Source organism: Rattus norvegicus, chromosome 19 (genome assembly GCF_021556685.1).
Source record: "Rattus norvegicus strain SHRSP/BbbUtx chromosome 19, alternate assembly SHRSP_T2T, whole genome shotgun sequence".
In the NCBI taxonomy this organism is placed as follows: domain Eukaryota; kingdom Metazoa; phylum Chordata; class Mammalia; order Rodentia; family Muridae; genus Rattus; species Rattus norvegicus.
This window is the reverse complement of record NC_141552.1, coordinates 21,971,686-21,995,673: the sequence shown is the minus strand read 5'-3', so window position 1 is coordinate 21,995,673 and position 23,988 is coordinate 21,971,686. Positions and strand designations below refer to the sequence as shown.

General features: G+C 42.7%; 2 protein-coding genes across 11 annotated transcripts in view; one reads left to right on the top strand and one right to left on the bottom strand.

Annotated features, from left to right (window-relative positions):
- The window catches only part of LOC147999108 (disks large homolog 5-like), a 76,459-nt gene extending 60,438 nt beyond the window's left edge, over nt 1-16,021 (bottom strand). For 2 of the 7 annotated variants that reach the window (XM_087596166.1, XM_087596168.1), the window contains exon 1: nt 15,839-16,018. Coding sequence is in view for 2 of the 7 variants with exons in the window: in XM_087596161.1 (XP_087452287.1) it covers nt 545-574; nt 1,291-1,453; nt 2,084-2,227; nt 3,478-3,637; nt 4,704-4,785 (579 nt within the window). In the remaining 5 variants the exon portion in view is untranslated. Of the gene's footprint in view, nt 1-80; nt 575-1,290; nt 1,454-2,083; nt 2,228-3,477; nt 3,698-4,703; nt 4,826-14,546; nt 14,614-15,838 lie in introns of those variants that run through there. The other 5 variants (XM_087596161.1, XM_087596169.1, XM_087596164.1 and 2 more) reach the window with 5 other exon arrangements.
- LOC147999107 (uncharacterized) overlaps nt 1-23,988 on the top strand; it is a 924,037-nt gene that overhangs the window by 896,416 nt on the left and 3,633 nt on the right. The window lies entirely within an intron of this gene.

Below are 23,988 nucleotides of genomic sequence, written 5' to 3'. Positions count from 1 at the left end.
GATCCATATCCAGCTGTCAGTTCTAAGTCTACAAGAGGGGAAAGGACCCTTGAATAAGATGGTCTTAAGAGTCAAGAGTTACAAATCAATTTTTATTCATAAGGAATACAATTTACAAAAAACAGGCATAAAATGAACAACTAAAATGGTATAAAAAATGAAAAACAGTAACAAGAATATATAACTATGAAATAACAAAAAGAAAACTTCAATGAAAATCATAACCAAAAATATTTCTTAACAGCATTTTCTTAATGAACATTTAGAAACACAGTTGTAGTGCTGTTTCTCCTCTAGGGAGATGTCAAGGCAGTCCCCTCAGATGTCTCTCAAATGGTGTTGTCGGTATGAGAGAGGAGAAAGACCTCAATGAGACAGGCTGGCATACGGATACATAAATTTAGGGTCTCTATACAATGAGGAAATTAACTGAGAAGAAGACTATTCTCCCCAAAAAAGTCTTTGACTGTTGAGGATTGTCGTCAGCAGGGAACTCCTGACAGAGAAACTCACTCTTCAGGGGGCTGTCTTCTTGGGATCTGTCCTATGCCATGTCTCCTGCAGTTCCTGAGACCTGGGAGGAGAAGGCAGCTATTAAGACACTGATTTGGTGGGGACACGCATACCAGCTGTCAAGTTGCTGCCTTCTGTCCCTTCAGCTGCATTGGACAGACAGCACTGATCTTTTCACTGAAATCATTGCTGATATCTCTGCAGCCTGGGGAAAGTCACCAACAACTCTCACAGTACTGTGGGAGAACAAGCTGCTCCTCAAACTTCTACCAGTGAAAACCAAGAACGGGGAAAGGAGAAGAGACCTAACTGGGTTGCAGGAAGAAAGTAGAAGGCCACATGATACTGAGATCAAAGCCAATGACCAGGACTCATTTGCCATTTGCACTTGGTTCTTATCCCTACAAGGTGCTTCCAACCATCACATGACCCCTGTATGACCTTTGTCACACGACCAAGAACTCGTTCAAAACTCTTCATAGCATCCAATCTATGACAGGGAGATGCAGTCATGTGATATGTTATTCCTCTGTCACCATTTCTGGACTGCAGTTTCAAAAAGGGCAGAGAAGTGTACTTGCCCATAATTCAGTTTCTGAAAAGTGGTTAACATCCCAGAATACTTGTGCATAGACAGAGCAATGAATAACTCTATCACATGAGGTGGGTGACTGATTGGGTGTGGGGAGATTAGAAAGATGATAGGGGAAGCAAAGATGTATCCAATAGGCAAATGGTATCAGACATTGTTAATCTGACTCAGCTGCTTGTTCCTACCAAATTTTGCTGGGTCTGGAGGTTGCTGGTCTTCTCCTGTTCGTCTTCAGCATTCGGGTTCCACTCAAACAAATATCGCTCTAACTCCTTGCTCTCCTGCTTCAATGTGACCAACTTCTTCTTCATACATGCCTGGTCCATCAGGAGCCGGCTGTGCAGGTTGCTGGAAACACACTCTGCATAGTAAGATCCTGAAGCCTCTTCCTCCCATTCCAACTGCCAAATCCCACAAACTCCACCAGGACCCAGATACCCATAAAGACTTCATAGAATACATCTCCATACATGTAAGGCTGCTCCACAAACAGGAAACGGCCAATCCAGGGAAGAATAAATTGTTTCTGTGACCCAAGCACCTAACAGTCCATGTCTCTCCAAAAGAACAAGGAATCTACAACTATCCATGAAAGCCCAATGCATCTGGGCAACATCAATTAGTAGGCAGTAAACAACCACAAGAGGACAGTAGAACCAAGGGAGGTCATGCTAACCATGTGGTCCCCACATTGAGCTTTGTTAAACCTGGTATGACCCCAGAGGCCCAGGTCGGCCTAATAACACTCTGATGCCTGAATCAGTATAGTTCTATCCAGAGCCTTCTAAAGATGCATAGACACTGTGCTGAGAAGTCACAGTCTCTTATGGAACTGAAACTGAGTCCAAAAGACCCACGGCACAGTGATATTTAAACAGCAGAAGACATGGACCCAGAGCTGCAGGCTCTCCAGTCCAGAACAAAGAGAGGCAGCAATGGATATTCCACAAGTGATGGGCCCTTTTGACCAGTACTTACCGATAGAAGTTAATCTCCTTCTTGAGCTCCTGAAATTTCTCACGATGTTCAATGTTCTTTGTGTCTAAGTTGTGCAGTAATGACATGAACTCTTTCTCCTTTATCTTCAAGTTTTCATAAAATGGATTTGGCCTGAAGTAGGGGCTGGCCCCAGGAAGATAGAACCCAATGAACATCGAGGTTTAGGATTATATGAACTCAGGCTATGTCTTGTACTACCCCAGCCCTGGAAGGACACTTTCTGAATTCTACATATTTGGATCTTCTTCAGCTTCAGAAACTTGGAATTGTGTGCCCAGGACAACAGAAGCTAAGCACCCAGATAAAGGGTTCCCTGGCTCACTTTTTTCAATCAGGAGGGCTGGATCTGCATTCAAACCTGTTATGCTGTCAAGAGCCTAGGCCACAGAGCTTACCCAACCACACACACACACACACACACACACACACACACACACATCCAGAAACCTCTGATTTCATTTTTCCTGTTTTGACAAGTGGAATGCTACAAGCCGAATAACTAATATTCTAGAGGCAGACAGTACACATAATTCTGGAGATGAGACCAGATATTGCCACAAACTTATAATCTGCCCAAGGCATACAAATGTATAGACAAATGTGACTACACAGGCAAAGAACTGTGCTGTTGAAAGTGGGGCTTCCAAAATAAAGCACTTACACCTCCATGAAACTATTATAAAGGTAAATCCTGAGGTCAAAAAACAGACCCCTAAATTCCAAAGGTGGAGGGATAGAGAAACATATAAAGGTTGTGCATATGCATGCAGAGCTGTGCACACACAGACACACAAGCTAGGGCACACCCACAAGAAAAGAAAAGTAAGGTCTCCAGCTCCGAAAAAAAGAACCAAAAAAAAAAAAGAAAGAAAAAGAAAAGAAAAGTAAACAGACTCAGAGTATGAGAAAGAGAGACAAATATGGAAAGAGCACAATGAGAATCAGTAGAAATGCATGCACCATTACTGTCTCAGAGTGTAAGGCACAGAGACAAGAAGGAGCAGGCCAGAGCCTCAGGCCTTCTACTTAAGCATTGATATGAACACTGTGGGACCTGTCACCTAAGGCTGCTGCCAGGAGATGATAGCGTTCAGTCACCTTCCTAGCAAGCACAAACACTCTCCACAAACTCACAGCACCCAGAACCTTGCAAAACTACCACCTGTCAAGGGCTTTCCAATTGTACACTGGGAACTCATGCTCCAGTGACTTTATCCCTGAAATCTTCACTCAGATTGCAAGTTCAGATTTTCAACAGGCAGAATCAGAGAGTCCATTTTCAATCTCACTCCTCAGTAAGGGTCAGGTTCTGAATCTCCTCTCTATGGGAGATGAGGTTTAGAACAAGGTCGTTTGTTTGGAGCAATGCATACCTCTTGCTCATGGATCCACCTGTCACATAAAGGAGGCGATCTGTCAGCTCATTTCTCTCCTTGGTAGTTAGCTCCAGTTCTCTATTCAGCCTCTCCTCTTCCTCGTTGGCCTGCACCTTGTTTAGGACATTTTCAGGGGATGACGTCTGTCTGCAGGCCGCTGTAGGTAGAAGAACACAAGTGAACCTGCATGGGGTGAATGCATAGAGCATACACAGACCACAGTGAGGTCCAAACAGGAGAACATGCTTGGAAGCCAGTGTCACTGCAAGGAGTTTGGTCTATGTGTAAGAGGCATCCTAAGTGGATCACAGTTCCCCCACTACTATATAGAGACCAAGAGATGTAAGCAGCCAGGTGTTCCCTATGCCCGCCCACACAGGCTTACAAGTACCAGAGAGATGCCTTCTCCAGGATTATTATCAGGTACGCAGGCAACAACCTGGTTTCAGGACCCTCACCCCTCTGGTTTCAGAAGTCAGATCATCAATTCAGCATCCACAATGAATTGATTGATCAGGGATACTCAGATATCCTACACTGTTACTCTAGTCCAATAACTTTGCATTAAAAAGTCATGTAGGGGGAGGACATGGTCAACAGATTTATTAATTCCCCCTACTGAAATGACAAATGCCCCAGAAGTGCCAATAGGTTACAGGCTCTTTCTCTACCTGCTCCATATAGTTTGGCTACTGTAGAAAAATATCTGCCACACAGAACCTCTAATATATGAAGGTAAGATTGGCCCCGTCAGCCAGAGGTAGTCAAAGGAGTTCTAAGAATATAAGGTCATGCCAGGAGCACAGTTCTCTCCCTCTTACTACTGTCAGATAGTCACTGAATTTAAAGAAGCAATGAAAGTGAAGTACATTGATGCCCTGTTTAATTCAGAAAAGTTATACCCTCCATGACTACTTATGGTGTTATTATATCAATTTAACATACCGAATGTACTGTAAAAGTAAAGACTAGAAGTTCACCCAATAATAGCATAGGCATTGCCATATCCTCCATGTGGTTTTGGAGAAACTAATAATGTGAAAACCTTGACTTTCAGGAATTGTGATAATCATGGAATTCAATATCTGTGGAGATGTTCCAGTGGTTGTGGCCCATTGCTATAAAGGCCAGCTGAAGGCCCCCACACTCACCCCTGAGAGGAAGATCAACATACACTGCCCAGAACTTACTCCACATTCCCCATGTCCTGTGTCCATCATTACCTTTAGGTTTCGTTTGCTTCACTCTAGACTCTTCTCTATCAACATCAACTCTCCCAAAGCGCCTGAGAAGACTGGCAAACATGCCTGTGGATATATCCTTTGGACACTAAGAGAAAAAGTAGGGAATTGGTTGTCACAACGATACTGGTGACATCACAGGGATTCCAAGGTCTCTCTAGGAGACAATAGAATGTCCACGAAGGGCCGGCTGATGTCACGGAGAACAGACTTTGCCTCCCTGCTAATGTTCTCCCTGTACTGAGCAAAGACTGATGTGCCCTTTTCAGGAGACTTCCCTGTGGCATAGCCACTGAGCACCACATGCTTCCAAAGCCAAATTTGGCTCTAGGCTTGATTGGAAAAACCTAAGTCATTGCTATATATCTAAATGAGTGCTTCCTCCCCAATCCCTGCACAGAAATGTTTCATCCTACCTCAAATTCTCCTCAGTCAGCAATATTACCCATTAAAGATTACTGAGAAATCACACCAGTTCCTATAAGTAGCCAAAGAGGTCTCCTGTCTCATCATGTGCAGGTGCATGAAATCACACCCAGAAATAGCCTGTAGGATAGGTTGCGATGTGGGTGTGTGTTATAGGTACAACCTGAAGCTTTGTGCTTAACATTTAACAGTTGCCACCGGATTCCTTAGGAGAAAGAATTGCATTCATTATGGTCCTGGCAACAATGTGGTGATCTGTTAGCAGAGGAAACTGAAATATTGGATCCACCAGTGAATGCACCCTCAGGCTGAGTGTGGGGCTCTCCTCTCTGCACCTAAGTTACAAAAGCAGGATTGCTTACAGGCCTCTCTAAGCTATAACGTCTGATTTCATCTGAAAAATAAAATAGTCAGCAATGTGTGTGTGGGGGGGGGGTACAGCCAAAGGAGTTGGACAAGCCTAGAGACATAACTCAGTGGACAGAGTAAGAAACAAGCATCTTCACTCCTGTTTCATGGATCACCCCACAAAACACAAACGCATCTATCCTACTAAAAAAAAAAACAAGTTATTTTATTGAATGCATACACTAATACTGTTTACAGTATTGGTAGCAAAGCTCAGATTTTGGGGGCAGATCCATGACTTGAACTATCTTCCTGACAACATATAAAACAATAAATAAATAAATAAATAAATAAATAAATAAATAAATAAATAAATAAGAAAAACCACAAAAATAAAAAAACACAAAAAGCACAAGCCTCTCATGTGAAGTTACAGAAGAGTGATCCAGTGGTCACTTCTGACCAGGCCATTTTAGCTATGACAGTGCATAGTGAACCTTAATTTGATGGGTCCTATATAAAGCTTTGTGCAATATTGTCATTTTAACCAACCTCATCCAGAACATACATAACAACACAGGATATGATTGCCATGTCCTTGCTGTGTATAAAGTTATTTTTCTATGTCCTTGATTGTCAGGCATATTACAGCAACAATCTGAGATGGCTGGTAGACTTGGAAGAAAGTGGATATGAAAGATCCCCGTTTGATATCAGTACAGCCATTTCTTACGAATGAGAATCTTTTAAGCTGGCCCTCGCTTAGCCCCTACACATTAGACAATAGACCAGAAAGTACAGAAAGCACATTCCCACCCACTCTCTAGGAAGCTGCCGGACCATAAGAACAGAGGGTACAGAACATATTTACTGCAGGGCAATTAGAAGACAGGAAACATCTCTGGGAAGCTGACTGACCACTATAGAAGTGAGATATCCTTGGTACTGAATGCAGCTGTGCTATAGGCTGACATAGCTATAGCCTTGTCCTGGGAACTCCAGAAGAGAAACACCTGCCAAGACAGATATCCTTGGTCCTTGTCCTGGGAACCCCAGGATAAGAAAACATATATCAAGTCAGACGTCCTTCATACTGAAATAGCTGCATTGATGTGGTTACGGCCTTATCCCAGGAATTCCAGGACGAGAAACATCTGCCTAGTTATCCTTGGCACGAACTAGCTGAGCTAAGGAAACTGTGTAATCTTAACTGACATTTTAAGCTGTATATTTCTGTTGTTTGAGGCTCCTTACATCCCTCCTGCGTGAGGACCGTGTCCAGCCCCAGTGCATTGGTATCCCAAAGTAAACCTCTTGTTTTTACATCAAGACTGAGTCCTGTGTGTTCATGGGGTGGTGATTGTCCTCAGGACTGGAGCGAGAGTCTCCTCTGTCTGAGGGTCTTTCAGATAAAGCTATAGTTGTGGGTTACACACCTCAGCTCTCATTGGCTAATGCTGTCCTCACAGTCCTTGGAGGCCCCTTTGTAAGACGACCTGTTGGAAAGTGGAAGCAGCTTTATTTGAGCTCAAAGTGAACCTGACGAGCAACGTAGAGAACAAGATGGGGTAATTGAGACCCTGTCTAAAACCAGCACAGAAACCCACCCTCCATTCAAAGCATCATCTACCAATTCTTGAATTTTTACCATTCTCTGCCAACCAGTCTTTCATTCAGGAAAGGTAGAAAAGAACTGGAAATGATCTTTGTATTCTAAGGACCTTGATCTGTCTTTCCTTAGGTCCACGTTAAGAACAAATGAAATGGGTATCACCATCTGAATAACTTAGTATCACCTACTCAGCATTTCTAGCCTAATACTGTGCCTATGGCAATCTCAAGCTTCCCTGAGTGTTGCTGCCCCTGCAAGAAGAATGAAGAACTGAGGTCAAACCCCAGTGAACCTTTTAAGGGGTTAGAAGAAAGCCACCAGAGATACTGCACTTCTTTGTCCTTCGATTGAATCAAGATGATACAACGTGAATCTAGTGTGCTATTCAACCATACATCTTCCTCACAACCCCACCTATCTGAGTTCATTGCTTGGCAGAATTCATGCCCCACCATCCGAGATATTTCTTGATTCATTGCTGCCAAGGGCCAGGTTTCCTGAGTTTTGTTTTTTATAGAATTGGGTGTAGTCAATCATAGTTGCCCTCTGTAAGAAATGACAAATATCTATAATAACTGAATATTCTGAAGGTTTTTATACTGGTTTTATTATACATATAACTGTGAAACGGAAAACATACATATTTGATCAATGAAATGAGTAAGATTGATTTAATGAACAGAAAAATGGATGGTACTTCAAAACTTCCATGATTACATATTATCTATTTAATTCCCTCCACAATAGCAAGAAACGGACATTATTATTTACTTAAACCGAGAAAATATTAATTGTTTGGCCTGCTTTTCAGAGCTTCCTTAAAGGTATAGTTAATTGACAGAGCTGTGGTTTAAAATTAGGGTCCATATTCTTCTGTTTTAAATGTGTGCCTTTTCTTTCTATTTTTTTCTCCATCTTTATTAAATTGGGTATTTCTTATTTACATTTCAATTGTTATTACCTTTCTGGGTTTCCAGGCAAACATCCCCCTAACCCCCCTCCCCTTCTCTATGGGTGTCCCCTCCCCATCCTCCTCCCATTACCACCCTCCCCCCAACAAGCCCCTTCATTGGGGGTTCACTCTTGGCAGGACCAAGGGCTTCCCCTTTTATTTCTAGTGGGTGCTGCTCTCCCTGCTCCATGGGAAGTGGATGGGGGGAAGGCCCGGGCCTGAGGTCAGTTGGAACTGGGGTAGAAAGGCATAGGGCCTCCTAGGTGAGAATGCCAAACCACCACTGCTGCTGCAGCCACCATGGAGAAGCCCTTGTTCCTGCTGCAGGGAGGAGAGTCTGGTGCCCACAAGATGGCTGAAGGGGAGCTGAGAGTAGACAGCTTCATCACCCGCCTGCTGGAGGTATGAGGATATCGTCCGGGAAAAACTGTGCAGATGACTGAAGCAGAAGTCCGAGGGCTGTGTATCACGTCTCGTGAAATCTTTCTTAGCCAGCCAACAGCTGTGAACACAGGTTTCTTTTGGAGAGCAGGCCTGGGCAGGCCCAGAACCTAGGTGGGACAATTCAAGCTACCCTTTTTCCATGGCCAATCTCAGATCATATTCAGAAAGTATTTCTTGGGCTAAAGAGATGGCTTAGTGGTTAAGAGCACTGACAGCTCTTCCAGAGGTCCTGAGTTCAAATACCAGCAACTACATGGTGGCTCACAACCATCTGTAATGAGATATGATGCCCTCTTCTGGTCTGTCTGAAGACAGTCACGGTGTACTTGTATACTATAAATAAATAAATAAATAAATAAATCTTTAAAAAAAAGAGTATTTCTTCCAGGTGATGGATTTCCAATTTATGGAATTGAACTAACTTACTGATGGTGGAAGTGACACAGAGAGTTAAAGTACAGAAGGAATAATCCAGAGTGTCCACCAACAGTTGCTGTCACACCAGGGCTTTTAAAAGCTCAGCTGCTAGAGAAGCAATGTAGTCTTTGGTTATTCTCAAGCTTAGGTCTTCTAGTCATTATAAGGTGACCATGACACAAAAAAAGTCATCTATATCAAAATAGAGAATAGTAACTAGATTCACACCACACTATCACATTACTACTGTATTTGAGGTTCTCAGTTAATATCTAAGAACCTGGAAGAGGCCTGGGTCTTGCTACACAAACTCATGATTTATGTCCCCATTGTCAGCTGAGATTCTTCATGCAGCCTGGGGTCAAGGAGGTCATCCCACAAAGCACAAAACACCCATCTCAGATAAACATGTATGGTTTATTGAATCCAAAACATCCATGAATTTCAGGACACAATTAAATGTTGAAACCTAAGGATAATAGATAGAGAAGAGAATTAAGATTTCTAGTTCATAGATCCAGTAAACACCTTCAACAAATCATAGCAGCAAACTTTCATAAGGTAAAGAAAGAAAAGGCAATAAAGGTACAACAAGCCTACAGAACATCAAACTACTTGTACCAGAAAAATTCCTCCATTCACATAATAATTAAAACGCTAAATGCACAGTTCAAGAAAGAACATTAAAAGGGGTAAGGTATAAATATCTAGTAACAAATAAATTGAGACGTATCTGAATTACACCAGACTTCTCAACAGAGATTCTAAAAGTCAGAAAATCTTGGGCAGATGTAATACAGGCACAGGCTCCTATATCCAGCATAATCATCAATCACCATAAAAGGAGGAACCAGGATATTTCATGACAAAACCAAATTTAAAGAATTCTTTTCTGTAAGAAAGCACAACAGAGGCTAATAGGAGGAAAACTCCAAGACAATGAACTAAACTATACCCAAGAAAAACCAAGAAATTAATCTTCTCTCAATAATTTAAAAAAAGAGAAGCACACAAACATAATTTCACCTATAACCAGAAAAAGAAGAGAATGCAGCAATCATTGGCTTTAATATCTGAACAGATCTTCTTTCCCTAATCCCCAAGCTCCCAGGGGCCAAACTGCCAGCCAAACTGTATGCAAGGATGCTCTATGGTTCAAGGTGAGGCCTGTAGCCCCACCAAAGGCAGATCCTAGAGGTGTGAGGTGGGGATGGATATGTGTGGGTGCAGGAGCACTGTCACATAGGCAAAGCTGAGCAGAAATGGAATGTAAGGTTTGATGAGGGGAGTCTAGAAAGCAGGACAACAGTTGAAATGTAAATAAATAAAATAACCGATTAATAAAAAATAGCCAAAAATAAAATAACAAGTAAAAAGGTAAATGAAAATTAAACCAAACCAACCAAACAAACAAACAAAAATCCCTGTAGTGGATTGGCCTAATTCTGCTTTTATTTTAATGCTAATTTGTGGAACTCAGGACTGGTTTACCCCAAATAACTGACCCTGTTCCCAGTTAACTGTGATTATAAAGAAGCCAACAGCCAACAGCTGCACAGCAGAGAGATGGGGGAGGGGAGCTTTGAGGGCTTTGCTAGAGAGGATCATGAGGAGGGAAGAAGGAAGAAGAAGCTGCCAGAGAATAAAGGAAGAACGTGTGTGATGGAGAGGAGAGAGGAAGAGGACAGCAGCCATGGTTAAGGGAGAGGAGAGCCTGGTCCTGAGGGCTGTCCAAGTGGAACAAAAACAGTCAAGATGCTACACAGCCTGTAAGAGTTGAGCGTTATTGTTTGGAAAGTAGATCTGATACCATGGAGGGCAGGCAGCTGCCCAGCTACTGTGCTGACGAATGCATACTAAAAATAAATTTAACAAAATATGAGTAACCAGTAAGACAGCTCTGTAGAGGATCCTAAAAGGAATACTTTAGTTTGAAGGGAAGGACAAAATACCAGAGAACACAGGGGATAAATTAATAAAACTAGGAAAGTTAATCAAAGAAGACTGGGAAAACCACAAAAATTAACAAAATGACAAAATTTAATACATAGGTTTAAATAATAATTACATATCACAAAACTCAATATCTAGGGTGGTGGGGCATGAATTCTGCCATGGTCTGAACTCAGAAAGGTGGGGTTGGGAGAAACATGTCTGGTTAAATAGTCCACCCACATTGTGTCAATGTGATTTAATCTAAGGACGAAGAAGTGGAGCATCTCTCATGGCTTTCTTCTAACCCCTTGAAAGGATTACTGGGGTGTGGCCTCAGTACTTCATACTTCTTGCTAGTTCAGCGAAACTCAAGGAAGCTTGAGATTGTCACAGCACAGTATTAGGCTAGATATACTGAGTAGATGATACTAAGTTGTTCAGATGGTGATATCCATTTGCATGTGTTCTTAATGTGGACATAAGGAAGGAGAGATCAAGGTCCTTAGAATAGAAGGAACATTCCCAGTCCTTTTCTACCATTCCAGACTGAAAGGCTGGTAGGGAGAAAGTGGTTAATAATAAAGAATTAATAGATGATGCTTTGAATGAAGGGTTGGTTTTTGTGCTGGTTTTAGACAGGGTCTCAAGTATCCCATGTTGCCCTCTTCCTGGCTGGCCCGGTTCACTTTGAACTCAGATAAACCTGCTTCCACTTTCCAATAGATAGTCTTACAAGAGGGGCCTCCGAGGTCCTGAGGACAGCATTAGCCTTTGACAGTTGAGGTGTGTAACCCACAACTATAGTTTTAGCCACTTTGTTCCATGTCTACCAGCTATTTCAGATTGTTGCTGTTCTATGCCTGACAATCAAGGACACATAAAAATAACCTGATAGAGAGCAAGGACATGGTGATCACATCCTTGCCTCTGCTGTATGTTCTGGATGAGGTTTGTTAAAATTCCAATATTGCAAAAAGCTTTATATAGGGCCCATCACATTAAGGGTCACTGTGCACTGTTTCATCTAAAATGGCCTAATCAGAATTGACCGCCAGACAACACTTCCTGCGAAGTTCCTATGAGAAGCTTAAGTTTTTTGTGTTTTTTCTTCTTCCTTCCTTCCTTCCTTCCTTTCTTTCTTTTTTCCTTTCCTTCTTTCTTTCTTTCTTTCTTTCTTTCTTCCTTCCTTTCTTTCTTTCTTTCTTTCTTTCTTTCTTTCTTTCTTTCTTTCTTTCTTTCTTTCTTTCTTTCTTTCCTTCTTTCTTTATAGGTTTAGAGGAATGTATTTGGGGCCACGGATCTGCCCCTAGTATCTTAGCTATGGATGTGATCAATCAGTGTTAGTGTGTGCATTCAATAAAATGTCCATTTTTGACTAAGGTAGATGCTTCTGTGTTTTGTGCGGTGACCCATTGTCAATGTGTAGTGAGTTGGGGCCCTGGGTATGGTCGCATACCCCCAGGACACAGGGGGTGCAGAGCAAAGGCAAAAGAAACTGCACGCAGTTGTAAGCTTTATTAATCCTTATTAAGCTAAGAATATGCATTACTACAATTTTCATTGTGTCAAGATACCATAAGATCATTATTCCCAGGATACCAGGAACAATGAGGGAAGATTAAACAAAGAAAGACGAATAAACGAAAGCTCCTTCTAAAAATATTCATATAACAAATAACCTCTCTTATTATAATCAAAATATACTCACCATTACCAAGAGAGCGTTAGAACCACTTCCACAAAACGGGACACAGCAGAACATAATTTAAGGCCAAGTGAGAAAAACATTTTCTTCTCCAGGGCGGCATTCCAGCCCCTACTTGAATCTGGCACCAGGCCTTTCTTGACCCTGCCTGGGAGCTGCATCTCTATGTCTTAACAATTCCTTCTTTTTTCTTTTGTTTTAAAGTAACACTTTACATAACATAGCTAAAGGTCCTTGTAGGGGTTTAGTCATGTAAAAATAAAGCAACATAATACATAATGTACATAAGATTATGGCAAAACTAGCTCCTCCCATGCTATGGAAAATCCTTTGAAGCCAAGCCTTGGGATCTAATCCTGTCAATTGATCAGCCAATAATTTCGCTATTCCATATCTCCTAGCTGTTTACCAAAAGACATTCGAACATCATATTTCAAGGCATTAATTACTTTTGAAGCACTTTCATTACCCTCTAAATAGGCTTGAATTAACTTCCAATCATGTTCTGTGTCATTATCCATATATTTACTAACAGAAAAGTAGTAGGATTTCATCATGATAAGCAATATAAGCCCGATAACTGGCATTGTCCGCAGCAGAAGAAACCATGAGTAAAACACACATTGCTAAGAATAAGTGCTCAGCCGTAAAGGACTTTCCTGAAGGAGACAAAATTATTCCTTTCAGTGCTTAATCGCTTCACCTGACCCCACATAGGTAATAGGGTTGTCACTACACGGATCCTTATCCATTGTTGTTTGTGGACACTAAGAGAAGCCAGGGCCTCAGTAATGGAGGACACCTCCTCATCTCCTGAGAACATCCATCAGGAGAAAATGTAGCTGGTTTAACTGGATTCCTTTGAGGGTAGGGAGCAGTTCTTATTATTCTGTGCTTGGATCCATCTCCCGGGTAACCAGAATAGTCTCCCATCCTGTAATGAGACAAAACCCTCTCCCCTATATACAATGATGTCCTTTCCTGCCATTCAGCATCCCAGGCAATTTTTATCCATACTGTCTTTTCCATGCCTTCTTGGGGGAAGTTCAACAAAGTGTCTATTGGCTCTTGATATAACTTCACCTTGTGGTAAATTAAGAAAATTAATAACGTATAATGCTTGTGCCAATATAGCCCTGGGACTGGTCTGCAAACTCCATTCAGGTTGCATAAGGCCATCTCTTTTCCCCCTTTTTAATTTTATAATTTGTCATTTCAGGGTATGGTGAATTCTTTCAACAAAAGCTTGTCCTTGTGTATTGTGTTCTGTACCAGTAATATGTACAATATGATATCGTTGACAAAATTGTTTATATTGATAAGAAATATATGTTGTCCATTATCAATTTTAATTTTAGAAGGCAGTCCCATAACAGCAAAAGTTTCCAATAGATGCTGTATAACATGAGCAGTGCGTACTCCTGGCAATGGTGTAGCCCACACAAATTTTGAAAAATTATCTATGCTTACATCTATATGTGAAAGGCGACCAAACTCAGTAATATGGGTTATATCGATCTGACACGATGTATTAAGTTGCATCCTTCTGGGATTAATTTGAGATGGAATACATTTTATACGTGAAGACTGACACATAGGCAATTAGCAATAATTTGTTTGGCTTGAGAATAGGGGATCTTATATTTAATATGTAAATATCCTGTATTGGCATGATTATGACTGTGTTCTTCTGGGGTAGCAAATGCCACTAATTGATCTACCATATGATTGCCAAGTGTTAAAGATTCTGGAAATTTTGAATGTGATCTAGTATGTGTAATGAATATTCTAGAGTTTCATAATAACAATAGTCCTTTAATATGTGAGAATAACATTTAATATAGGCTTAGATGTAGAAACAACAGCAGTCGCAATATTCTGTACTACTCCTACAACATAAGCGGACTCAGCTATAATATTTTTACATCATGAGTAAAATCCTGGAATACATTAATTACCGCTAATAATTCATTTTGTTGTACTGACCCAAAAGAAGATTCTTGTCCCCAAAATTAATCTTTGGTCCAATAAGCCATCTTGGTGTTAGAGCCATCTGTAAACACAGTAAGGGCTGATGGTAATGGATCAACAGAAATTAGTGTATTTATCAAATTTTTTTTGTTTTTTAAAGCAATCCCACAATTTACTATGGAGAGGATGAAATTCAACATTTCCAGTGTAAGAAATCATGGCTAATTGAAAAACCTCAGACATCTGCATTAAATATTCCCCTTTATCTTTGCTTAATGGGAAAACAATAGCAGCACAATCATATCCCCACAGAGTAACAGGTCTTTGTATGCCTTGCTGAATAATTAAAGAAATTTGTTCCTCATTAATTGTTAATGTTTGGTTAAAGTTTTATTTAATATAAACCCATTCTAAAGGCAACTCATCCTGAGCGAAAGTGCCTGTAGGATATTCAAGAGTATTTAAACATATAATTTAATAACTCTATCTGGATCAATACGTGCCAAATATGCATCTTTCCATTTTCAGAAAAGATACCCTTGCATGCCTTCATATAAGCATTAATATCCCCAGCCTCCTTTATAGGTAATAATGCTCTCCTGTACTCTTAATTAGCATTTTCAAAAGCAAGCATTTGCAGCAGTTGTCCTCCAGCTACCTCTCCTACCATTGTTCTTTCCAATGTTAATTTTAATATACATAAAAACTTAATATATGGTTCATAGAAAGCTACTACCTTTTTCAACCAACCAGTATCATCCTTTATAATAAGTCGGTTGGGCCACACCTTGAATCAATGCTGGCCTAATTATAGGAAAAGAAAAAGCAGGTGAATTCGTCATTATCATCTTGTGAATCTAATGGTCAACATGCCATCCTCGGAAAAGACTTAGAAAAACCTGCTTCAGGCAGTGGTGCAGAGGGCAAAACTTTTACTTTCGTTTTGTCTTAATGAAGCTCTAGCTTCTTGTTCTGTATTCGTTATTACCCTGTCTGCATTCATGGCCTTGAACACAGTAAAAATTAAAGCCCAAAGAGACCAGAAATTGGAATCTTTTTGCCCTGCCTGACAGCCTTTTTCTCCTTAACTTTCACTTTGACCCAGATATCAGAATCCCTGGAACCCTCGTAAGGGAACCATGGAGTGTACTCTTGCTGTCTCTAAACACTTTTCTAAACCAGACTGATAGACATGAATTCCCTGCACTCTTAAAGATGCTTAAGCATAGCGAGATGAAGAGAAGATTTATCTTGTCCCATTTCCTTGTAATAAATTGTACTTACCTTATCTGACTGTCCAGACTTACCTTCAGGGACCCTGTTCCAGTGCCATAGGTCGACGTCTAGGGTGTTGGGAGCCCTGCGTCCGGTCGCATTCCTTTCTGTGTTTCCCGATGCTCAGTGGCCATGCCACTCCAGCATGCTTTGAAATGAACCAGTCCGCCGACACCACCACCACCACCACCACCACCACCACCACCACCACCACCACCACCACCACTACCACCACTACCACCAATTTGGTTTTGTAAATAAAGTTTTATTGACATCGCCATACTCAGCATTTACATCCTGTTCAGTGCTGCTTCTGGCTGCAGCTGCAGGGCTTAGGAGCCACAGAGCCCTTTAGGCTCCCAGAGCTGAGAGCATTGACCTTTGCCTTGTTTGTGAAAGAGGTGACTGACCCCTGTGCTCAAGGTGGCCTTTCCGTGCCCTTTAACCCATAGCATAGGTCTCTGTGCCATCCTCTCCCTTTGCTATGGTGTGCACTTCCTGGTACATTTCCGTTAGCTCTTCACATTTCCAGAGCATTGGGTCTTGCAAATTGAATTTGCATGGCACCAGGAATAGACCTGATGGCAGGGTGTAGGACACTCCCTATGGGGACCCTGCCCAGGGGCATAAGCTTACTTTTCCAGTCAACTCCCTGAACAGTGAGCCTTTGTGGGACAACGTACTTCACGACATGACTTGACCTCTCTGCAGTGCACCCAATCCCTGCTTGGCTCAGATGTCCCCCAGAGAGGTTGTGTGAGTGTCCCCAGTAGAGGCAGCACTCTGTGTGGTGGCATTGACATGGCATCCAGGAAAGTCAAAACCAGAGGGACATGTCGGGCAGTTGGAAGCAGATGTCTGCGTCCATGGAGAGAAGGATGGGCTAGACACTCCTACAGGGGGTGAGCTGAGAAGCACTTCCTTGGCTTTTTCACAGCCGTGTAGGCTGCATGCCATGCTGTGTACCCATGCTGTGCTGAAGCCCCAGACTTTGAGTCTCCCACAGCTGCTGTGTCCTGGGGCCAGGGTAGGATTAAGCAGACTTCAGCAGGAGAAAGGTGAAAACCCTGGTTGCGGGGTTGGGATGGCACAGTCATAAAACTCCTGCACATGAGGCCCCTGACTTAGAGCCGTATAGCAGCTGTGACAAGCCAGCTCTGGTGACACTCATCTGCAATGCCAGGCCATGGGGGGTAGAGGCAGTAGGATCAGTTGTTTAATTATCCTTGGCTACACGGCAAGTTCGAGGCCAGCCTGGGCAACTTTGTCTATGAAAATAAGACAAAACTAGGTCTTGACTCTGAGCATCACTGCCTGTACCTGGCACGGTTGCCCCACCCCAGGTAAGAAACCCCTCTGTCCAGAGGCCATAACTGCAGGAGACCCCTGGCCAAGTGTCTATACCGCGCCTTGTTTGACTGGACTGTGCTGAGGACCAACCACACTCTCAACAGTAAGGATATGGGAGAGGCTGTTTCTGTGAGGTCCCAGGCCCTGAGACGGCCAAGAATAAACCCTGTCCTTGGGAAAGCCATGGAGACTAGGAACCCACGGGATCTCTGCAAACACCAGGGCTGGCAGGGGACTCTCATCCTCTACAGCAGCTGCTCTCAATCTGTGGGTTCTACATCAGAGCTCCTGCACACCAGACATTTACATTACAGTTCCTCACAGTAACAAAGTGACACTTATGATGTAGCTCTCCAATAAGTTTATGTTGGGATGACAACGACATGAGGAAGTGAAATAAAGAGTCACAGTGTTAGGAAGGGTAAGAACCGCCATTCTCTAGGAACCCAGGCATCTGCACTCGGTGTCTGGAAGTGTGATAGGCGAGGCTTCACCCTCAGCGATGCCAGCATGTGGGCACCAAGCCTAGGTTCCACCCCAATGCTTCCTGCATATGTGCAGGCCTGGTTCCATCAAGAAGTAACAAAGGAACCCTTGGTAAAAAACACTGGGTACCAAACAGGTCAGGAAAACACACCCCCTCTGCTGCAACTCCTCTCAGGAGGGCTAGTCTTTCCAGGAGGCCCCGGCTATAACCACACCTTGTCTCCCAGTGCTTGCCCATTGGTGTCTTGGCCATTTTCAGATTTGAGGACTTTGAACAGAATAGCTTCCAGCAGATTTGCATCAATGAATCCAACAAGTAGTTGCAGTTCTACTTCATCCAGCACACCTTCAAGCTGGAGCAGGTGAGAGTGGACACCTATTCCCCAGCCCAGCCCAGCCATCACCCTGAATGTCAGCTGTGTCCCTCAGTATCAGCAGGATGGGGCCTGGGCACCGTAGGTTCCCCAGGACCTAAAGCTATGTCCTTGAACTCAGTGCCATGCTCAGCCCTTCCAGCCTCTTTCAACCCTTCTGGAAGCTCAACTGCTCCTGCAGCAAGGCAGCAGTGTGCACATTCTGTCACGTCATTTGTGTGTGTCTACAGGAGGTCAGAGCCTGTCCCCTCTGGTCCTTTCTTTTGCTGTATTTGCCTTTCTGAGGAGGCAGCACCCACAGGTATGGGAGGCAGCCACATGCATATTCTGCAGCCATGTCTGATTCCTCTGAGGCTCAGTCCCACTTACACACCTACCCTCCAACCTCCCCCCTCCATGTCACCCCTGGGGCTCTGTAAACCTTCCTGCTTTCTGTCTTTATATAACTGGTGACACTGCAGCCCTCAGTGGTGTCATACAGTGTTAGTTTGTCTTTGCACTGCCTGGAGGTCTGACTTAGGAGAATGGCTACCATTCTCATTCCTGTTCAAGGATCAGAATCTGAATCCTATGTAAGGCTGAATAATATTCCAGCACATGGCTGGGCCATGTTGAATTCACACAGTCACCTATGGATTTTATGTTTTGGCTTGTAAACACACACATATAAGACTCAAGTGACACCCAAGTGGAGAATTGCTGGAGTCCTCCATGGCTTTCTGAACTGTCTGAGAGACCATCCTGTCCACAGTGTATAGGGCACCATCTACTCATAGCTCACACAGCATGAGAAGATTAGGGAGGGTTAACCTGGCTTCTCTGTCTCCTACTTTCTGCCACACTAGCCCTAGCATCTTTCTGTATTGCAGTGAATGTTTAGAACCCAGGAGGATGGCAGCTTCCTTGCTCAAATATAGCAAGTTCCTCCTTGCCTGCTTTGAGACTGAGTCTCATGCAGCCCAGGCTGGCTTTGATCTCACCATTAGTTACGATGGCCATGAACTCCTGGTTCTCATGCCTCAGACATCTCTGAGCGCTGGGTGACAGGTATGCACCACTCTTAAGTCCTGCCACTGGGACAAGAGTGAGCAGAGCCAGCTCTGAAGCACACACTTTGCTGGTGTCAGAGATGACTGACTTATGATCCTGTCTTCCTTGCCCATGGCCCTTCTCCTTGGTGCATGCCATCCTTCCTCCCTGTGACTCATGGGGGACACCAAGCCTGAGGATGTCAGGAAGAAGTTTACTTACTTCACTGGGTTGGAGGCTGTTAGGTTCCTGCGTCAGTAGGTGCGATTCAAGCTAGAAGGTTTGTGGCATGAGAAACTGGAACAGAACTGGAATGGCAGGAACAATCGTCGCCTGGCTCTGAGAAGACCAGGTGGGCAGAAACTCATCGTTGGGCAGGTAGTGAGCTCAAGACCAGGCTGGGCATTGCTCAGTGCACGTGAACAGGTGTGCTTACATGGACATGTGTTTCCCCCACATGGTCACCACTTATCCAGGCACGGTGAATACTCCAAGGAGCTTTTTATGATTTAACATTGTGTGTGTTTGTGTGTCCATACATACATATACACACATACATTCGTACATAAACACGAATACACGTACCTGAAAACACATGCATATACATGACTATACACATTCATGCTCATGCACAGATATATACACACCTACATGCATACACACATACATACACACACATACACACATACACACATACATGCATACACACATACACATATACATACACACATACACACACATACAATACATATACACACATACAAATACACCTATACACACATATAGACAGACATATACACACATATACATATACACGTATACACATACATGCATACACACATTCATATCCACACGTACATACAGACATATACATATATACTCACATACATGTAAGCACATGAGTGGAAGCCAGAGGACAGCTTGTCCCTTGGTTCTCTCCTTTTTACCACGTGGGTCCTGGGGATTGAGTCAAGCTCATCAGACTTGACAGCAAGCACCTTTAACTGTAGAGCCCTCTCATTGGCTGCCAGTTGCCTCTTTCCACAAATTCTATCCATGGTGGAATGTTTACAGTTGTTATTCTCATGATTCCTTCAGCAATAGCGCAGACATCATTTACACTGCATTAGGAGTTATAATTCATGTAGATGTCAGGAGAGCTGGAGGCGTGCATGAAGAAGAGAGCCCACTTTCAATGTCATTATGTGGTATTGCCTTAGGCCCTTTTATACACTCCCCTGGCTTTGTCTGAGTATATGTTTGAGGTCTCTCTATGACTGTGCAAAGAAGTAAGAGATAGGGCTGGGCCACAAAATAGGAAAGTACTTGTTCATCCAAAAACAAAAACAAAAAACAAACAAACAAACAAAAATAGCTCTAGGGTTAAATATTGGTGCTAGTACTGAACTACACAGCCAGAAGGTATTTTTCTAAGTAAATAACACAATATTGGGGATGACAATATGATCAAATATCCTACAACATAAGTTTGCAATGTTACCTACATTTTATAAATCAAGTCTGACCACCGTTTTGGTTGTTTCCAATCCTGTCTGAGTGTATCATCACGGGAATCCCAAGGAAAATCAGAAATGGGTTCTTGAAGTTGTTGCACAGGGCCAGTATAGACCTAAATACCACAGAGGAAACCTTGATTCTTATCACAAGGGATCATTCACCATCCCTCTTGTCACATAACTTATGACAAGAGGTCACCTTTCCTAAACTTAGCCTTTTTCCCGAGTGCTGCAGAAGGGAAGACCTGGTGTCAAGGGGTCTGGATTCAAACCACAGGACACTGAATTCATTTAAATAGGTGTAGTTTATTAATGCACACACCAATACAGTTCAACCAGAGCAACAGCTCACAACTGTGTACTGGACATTGCTAGGCCCCGCTCATTGCAAAATCCACATGGGCTGGTGCACAAGTGTTGGAAATGCTTCGGTCTGTGGGCCCTGACTCAGGCCATTTTACACATAATTGTTCCTATTTTCCTTGAATCTATTGGGTCCTATGTGAAGAATACACTTGGCGAACTTGTTAAGATTAACAAACCTCATAACATACAGAACATAACAGGGTATGTGACCAGCACCACACAGTTCAACGTCAGAGTTTTTTGTTCTTTGTTAGTGTTTTTCTTGGCATCCATGATGTGGAGGCGTATTACAGAGCAATAGGAAAGAGCTGGCTGCTGTGTAACAAATTCACTGCTATTAAGGTAGGTATGGGGGCAAGACCTCAGCAATAGCCCTTAAGATCGGAAGGAGATGATGTGTTTAATAACTGAAAGGAGCTGCCTCAGCTGTGTTTCTCTGCCTGCTCAGTGCCCATTCACCATCACTCTGTCCCTGAAGAGGAACTCAAGGTCTGCCCCCAGCTGCCTGTGAGCCAGGAAGAGGCACAGAAAGGCAAGGCCACAGCACTGGTTTCCAATCCCTCAGTAATGCTGGATTTCCAATAATGTACTTGTATACACAAATACACTGTGGTAAGTTGCAATAGATACTAATCATTTCTCACATAGGGCAGCAGTTGATTGCCTACAACTAATTCTGTTAAAAAAAAAGAAACCTGGCTCTTGTAGAAATATACACAGAAATATCTAGGATGGTGGGGGATGAATTCTGCCATGGACTGAACTCGTGGAAGTGGGGTTGGGAGAAAGATGCTGGTTAAATAGCCCACCAGGTTCACATTGTGTCAACTTGATTTAATCTAAGGACAAAGAAGTGGAGTATCTCTGATGGCTTTCTTCTAGTACCTTTAAAGCATCACTGGGGTTTGAACTCAGAACTTCACACTTCTTGATGGGGCAACTACACTCAAGGAAGCTTAAGACTGTCATAGGCACAGTATTATGCTATATATACAGAGTAGATAATACTAAGATGTTCAGATGGTGATGTCCATTTGTATGCACTCTTAATGTGGACCTAAAAAAAGAGAGATCAAGGTCCTTAAAATAGAAAGATCAGTTCCAGTTGTTTTCTACCATTCCAAACAGAACGACTGGTAGGGAGAGAATGGTAAATAATCGAGAATTCGTAGATGATGCTTTGAATGAAGTGTGGATTTCTGTGCTGGTTTAAAACAGGGTCTCAAGTATCACATGTTGCCCTCTACCTGGCTGGCCAGGATCACTTTGAGCTCAGATAAACCTCCTTTCAGTTTGAAATAATTAGGCTTAAAAGAGTGGCCTCCAAGGACTGTGCACACAGCATTAGCCTTTCACAGTTGAGGTGTGTAACCCACAACTATAGTTTTAGCCATGTTTTTCCATGTCTACCAGCTATTTCAGATTGTTGCTGTTCTATGCCTGACAATCAAGGATGCAGAAAAATAACCTGATACAGAGTAAGGACATGGTGATCACATCTTTGCCTCTTCCGTACATACTGGATGAGGTTTGTTAAAATTCCAATATTGCAAAAAGCTTTATATAGGGCCCATCACATTAAGGGTCACTATGCACTGTTCTATCTAAAATGGCCTAATCAGAACTGACTCCCATATAACACTTCCTGCAATCCTCATATGAGAAGCTTGAGCTTTTAGTTTTGACTTTGTCTTTTCTTGTTCTTTCTTATTTTTTGCTATATAAGTTGAGACAAAGGTAGTTAAGGCCATGAATTTGCCCCCAAAATTTGAACTACGGATGTGATCAATCAGTGTTAGTGGGTGCATTCTATAAAGTATTCATTTTTTACTATTATAAATGTGTTTTACTATGATAAAGGTGTTACTACTTTTGTGTTTGGTGTGGTGGCCATTTCCCAGTGTACAGGTGCTGGGACCTTACTCTATCCACTTAATGATGTTTATAGCCTCATTTTAGACATTTCTGTGCACCCTCTATATCTCTTGTTTATTTTATTTTTCTGATAGAAGCTCATGGTACATCTTACTCAGGCCTGTGATCAGTGCTCCTTTAGCGACATTGGTGCAGAGAGCAGAACCCCACAAGCAGCATGAGGTTCCCTTCACTGGTGTCTCCAATATTGCATTTTCCTCTGCCAACTGGTCTCCACACTTTTCCTAGCACCTTAAAGACTTCAACTCTTTCTCCTAAGGAATTTTCTGGCAATTGTCGATTGCTAAGCACATGACTTCATGAGTGTTCCCCTAATACACACGCATGTTGTAACCTACCATGCAGACTATTTCTTGATGTGATATAAAGCACCTGTACAGAATGAGACAGGAGAACTTTTGACTGCATATTCAAGCTGGTGTGAAATCTCAGGAAGTTTTAATGGCTAACATTGGTGAATGAGGACAATTTGAGTTAGGATGAGACATTTTTTGGGAAAGATTTGAAAGGAAACATTCATTTAGATGCATAGAAATTACTAAGGTTTTTATAATCAAGCCTTGAGGAAAATTTGGCTTTGGAAGCAGGAGATGCTCAGTGGCTCTGCCCCAGGAAAGTCTCCTGGAAAGGGCACCTCTGCTTATGCTCAGTACAGGGAGAACATTAGCAGGGAGGCAAAGTCTGCTCCCCATGACATCAGCTGTCCCTTCTTGGACATTCTATTGTCTCCTAGAGAGTTCTGGAATCCTCTGTGATGTCACCAGTGTTGTAATGACGACCAGTGCCCTAGTTTCTCTCAGTCTGAGTCTGGCAGTTACAAGCTAAGACATGTTTTCCCGTCTTCGCAAGCGTTTTGGGAGGGGGAACGTCGATTCTGGAGAGACTAGAGTGAAGGAGTCTGGCCTTTCGTCTCAAAGTAATGATGGACAAAGACAGCACTTCTGGGGAATGTGGAGTAAGTTCTGGGCAGTGTATTTTGAGCTTCCTGCCAGTGTGGCTGCGGGCTTAAGCTGACCTTTCTAGCAATGGGCCACAACAACTGGAGCATCTGAAAAGGAATTGAATTTCCATGAATATCACAATTCCTGAAAGTCAGGATTTCAGAACTTTAGTTTCCCCATCCCC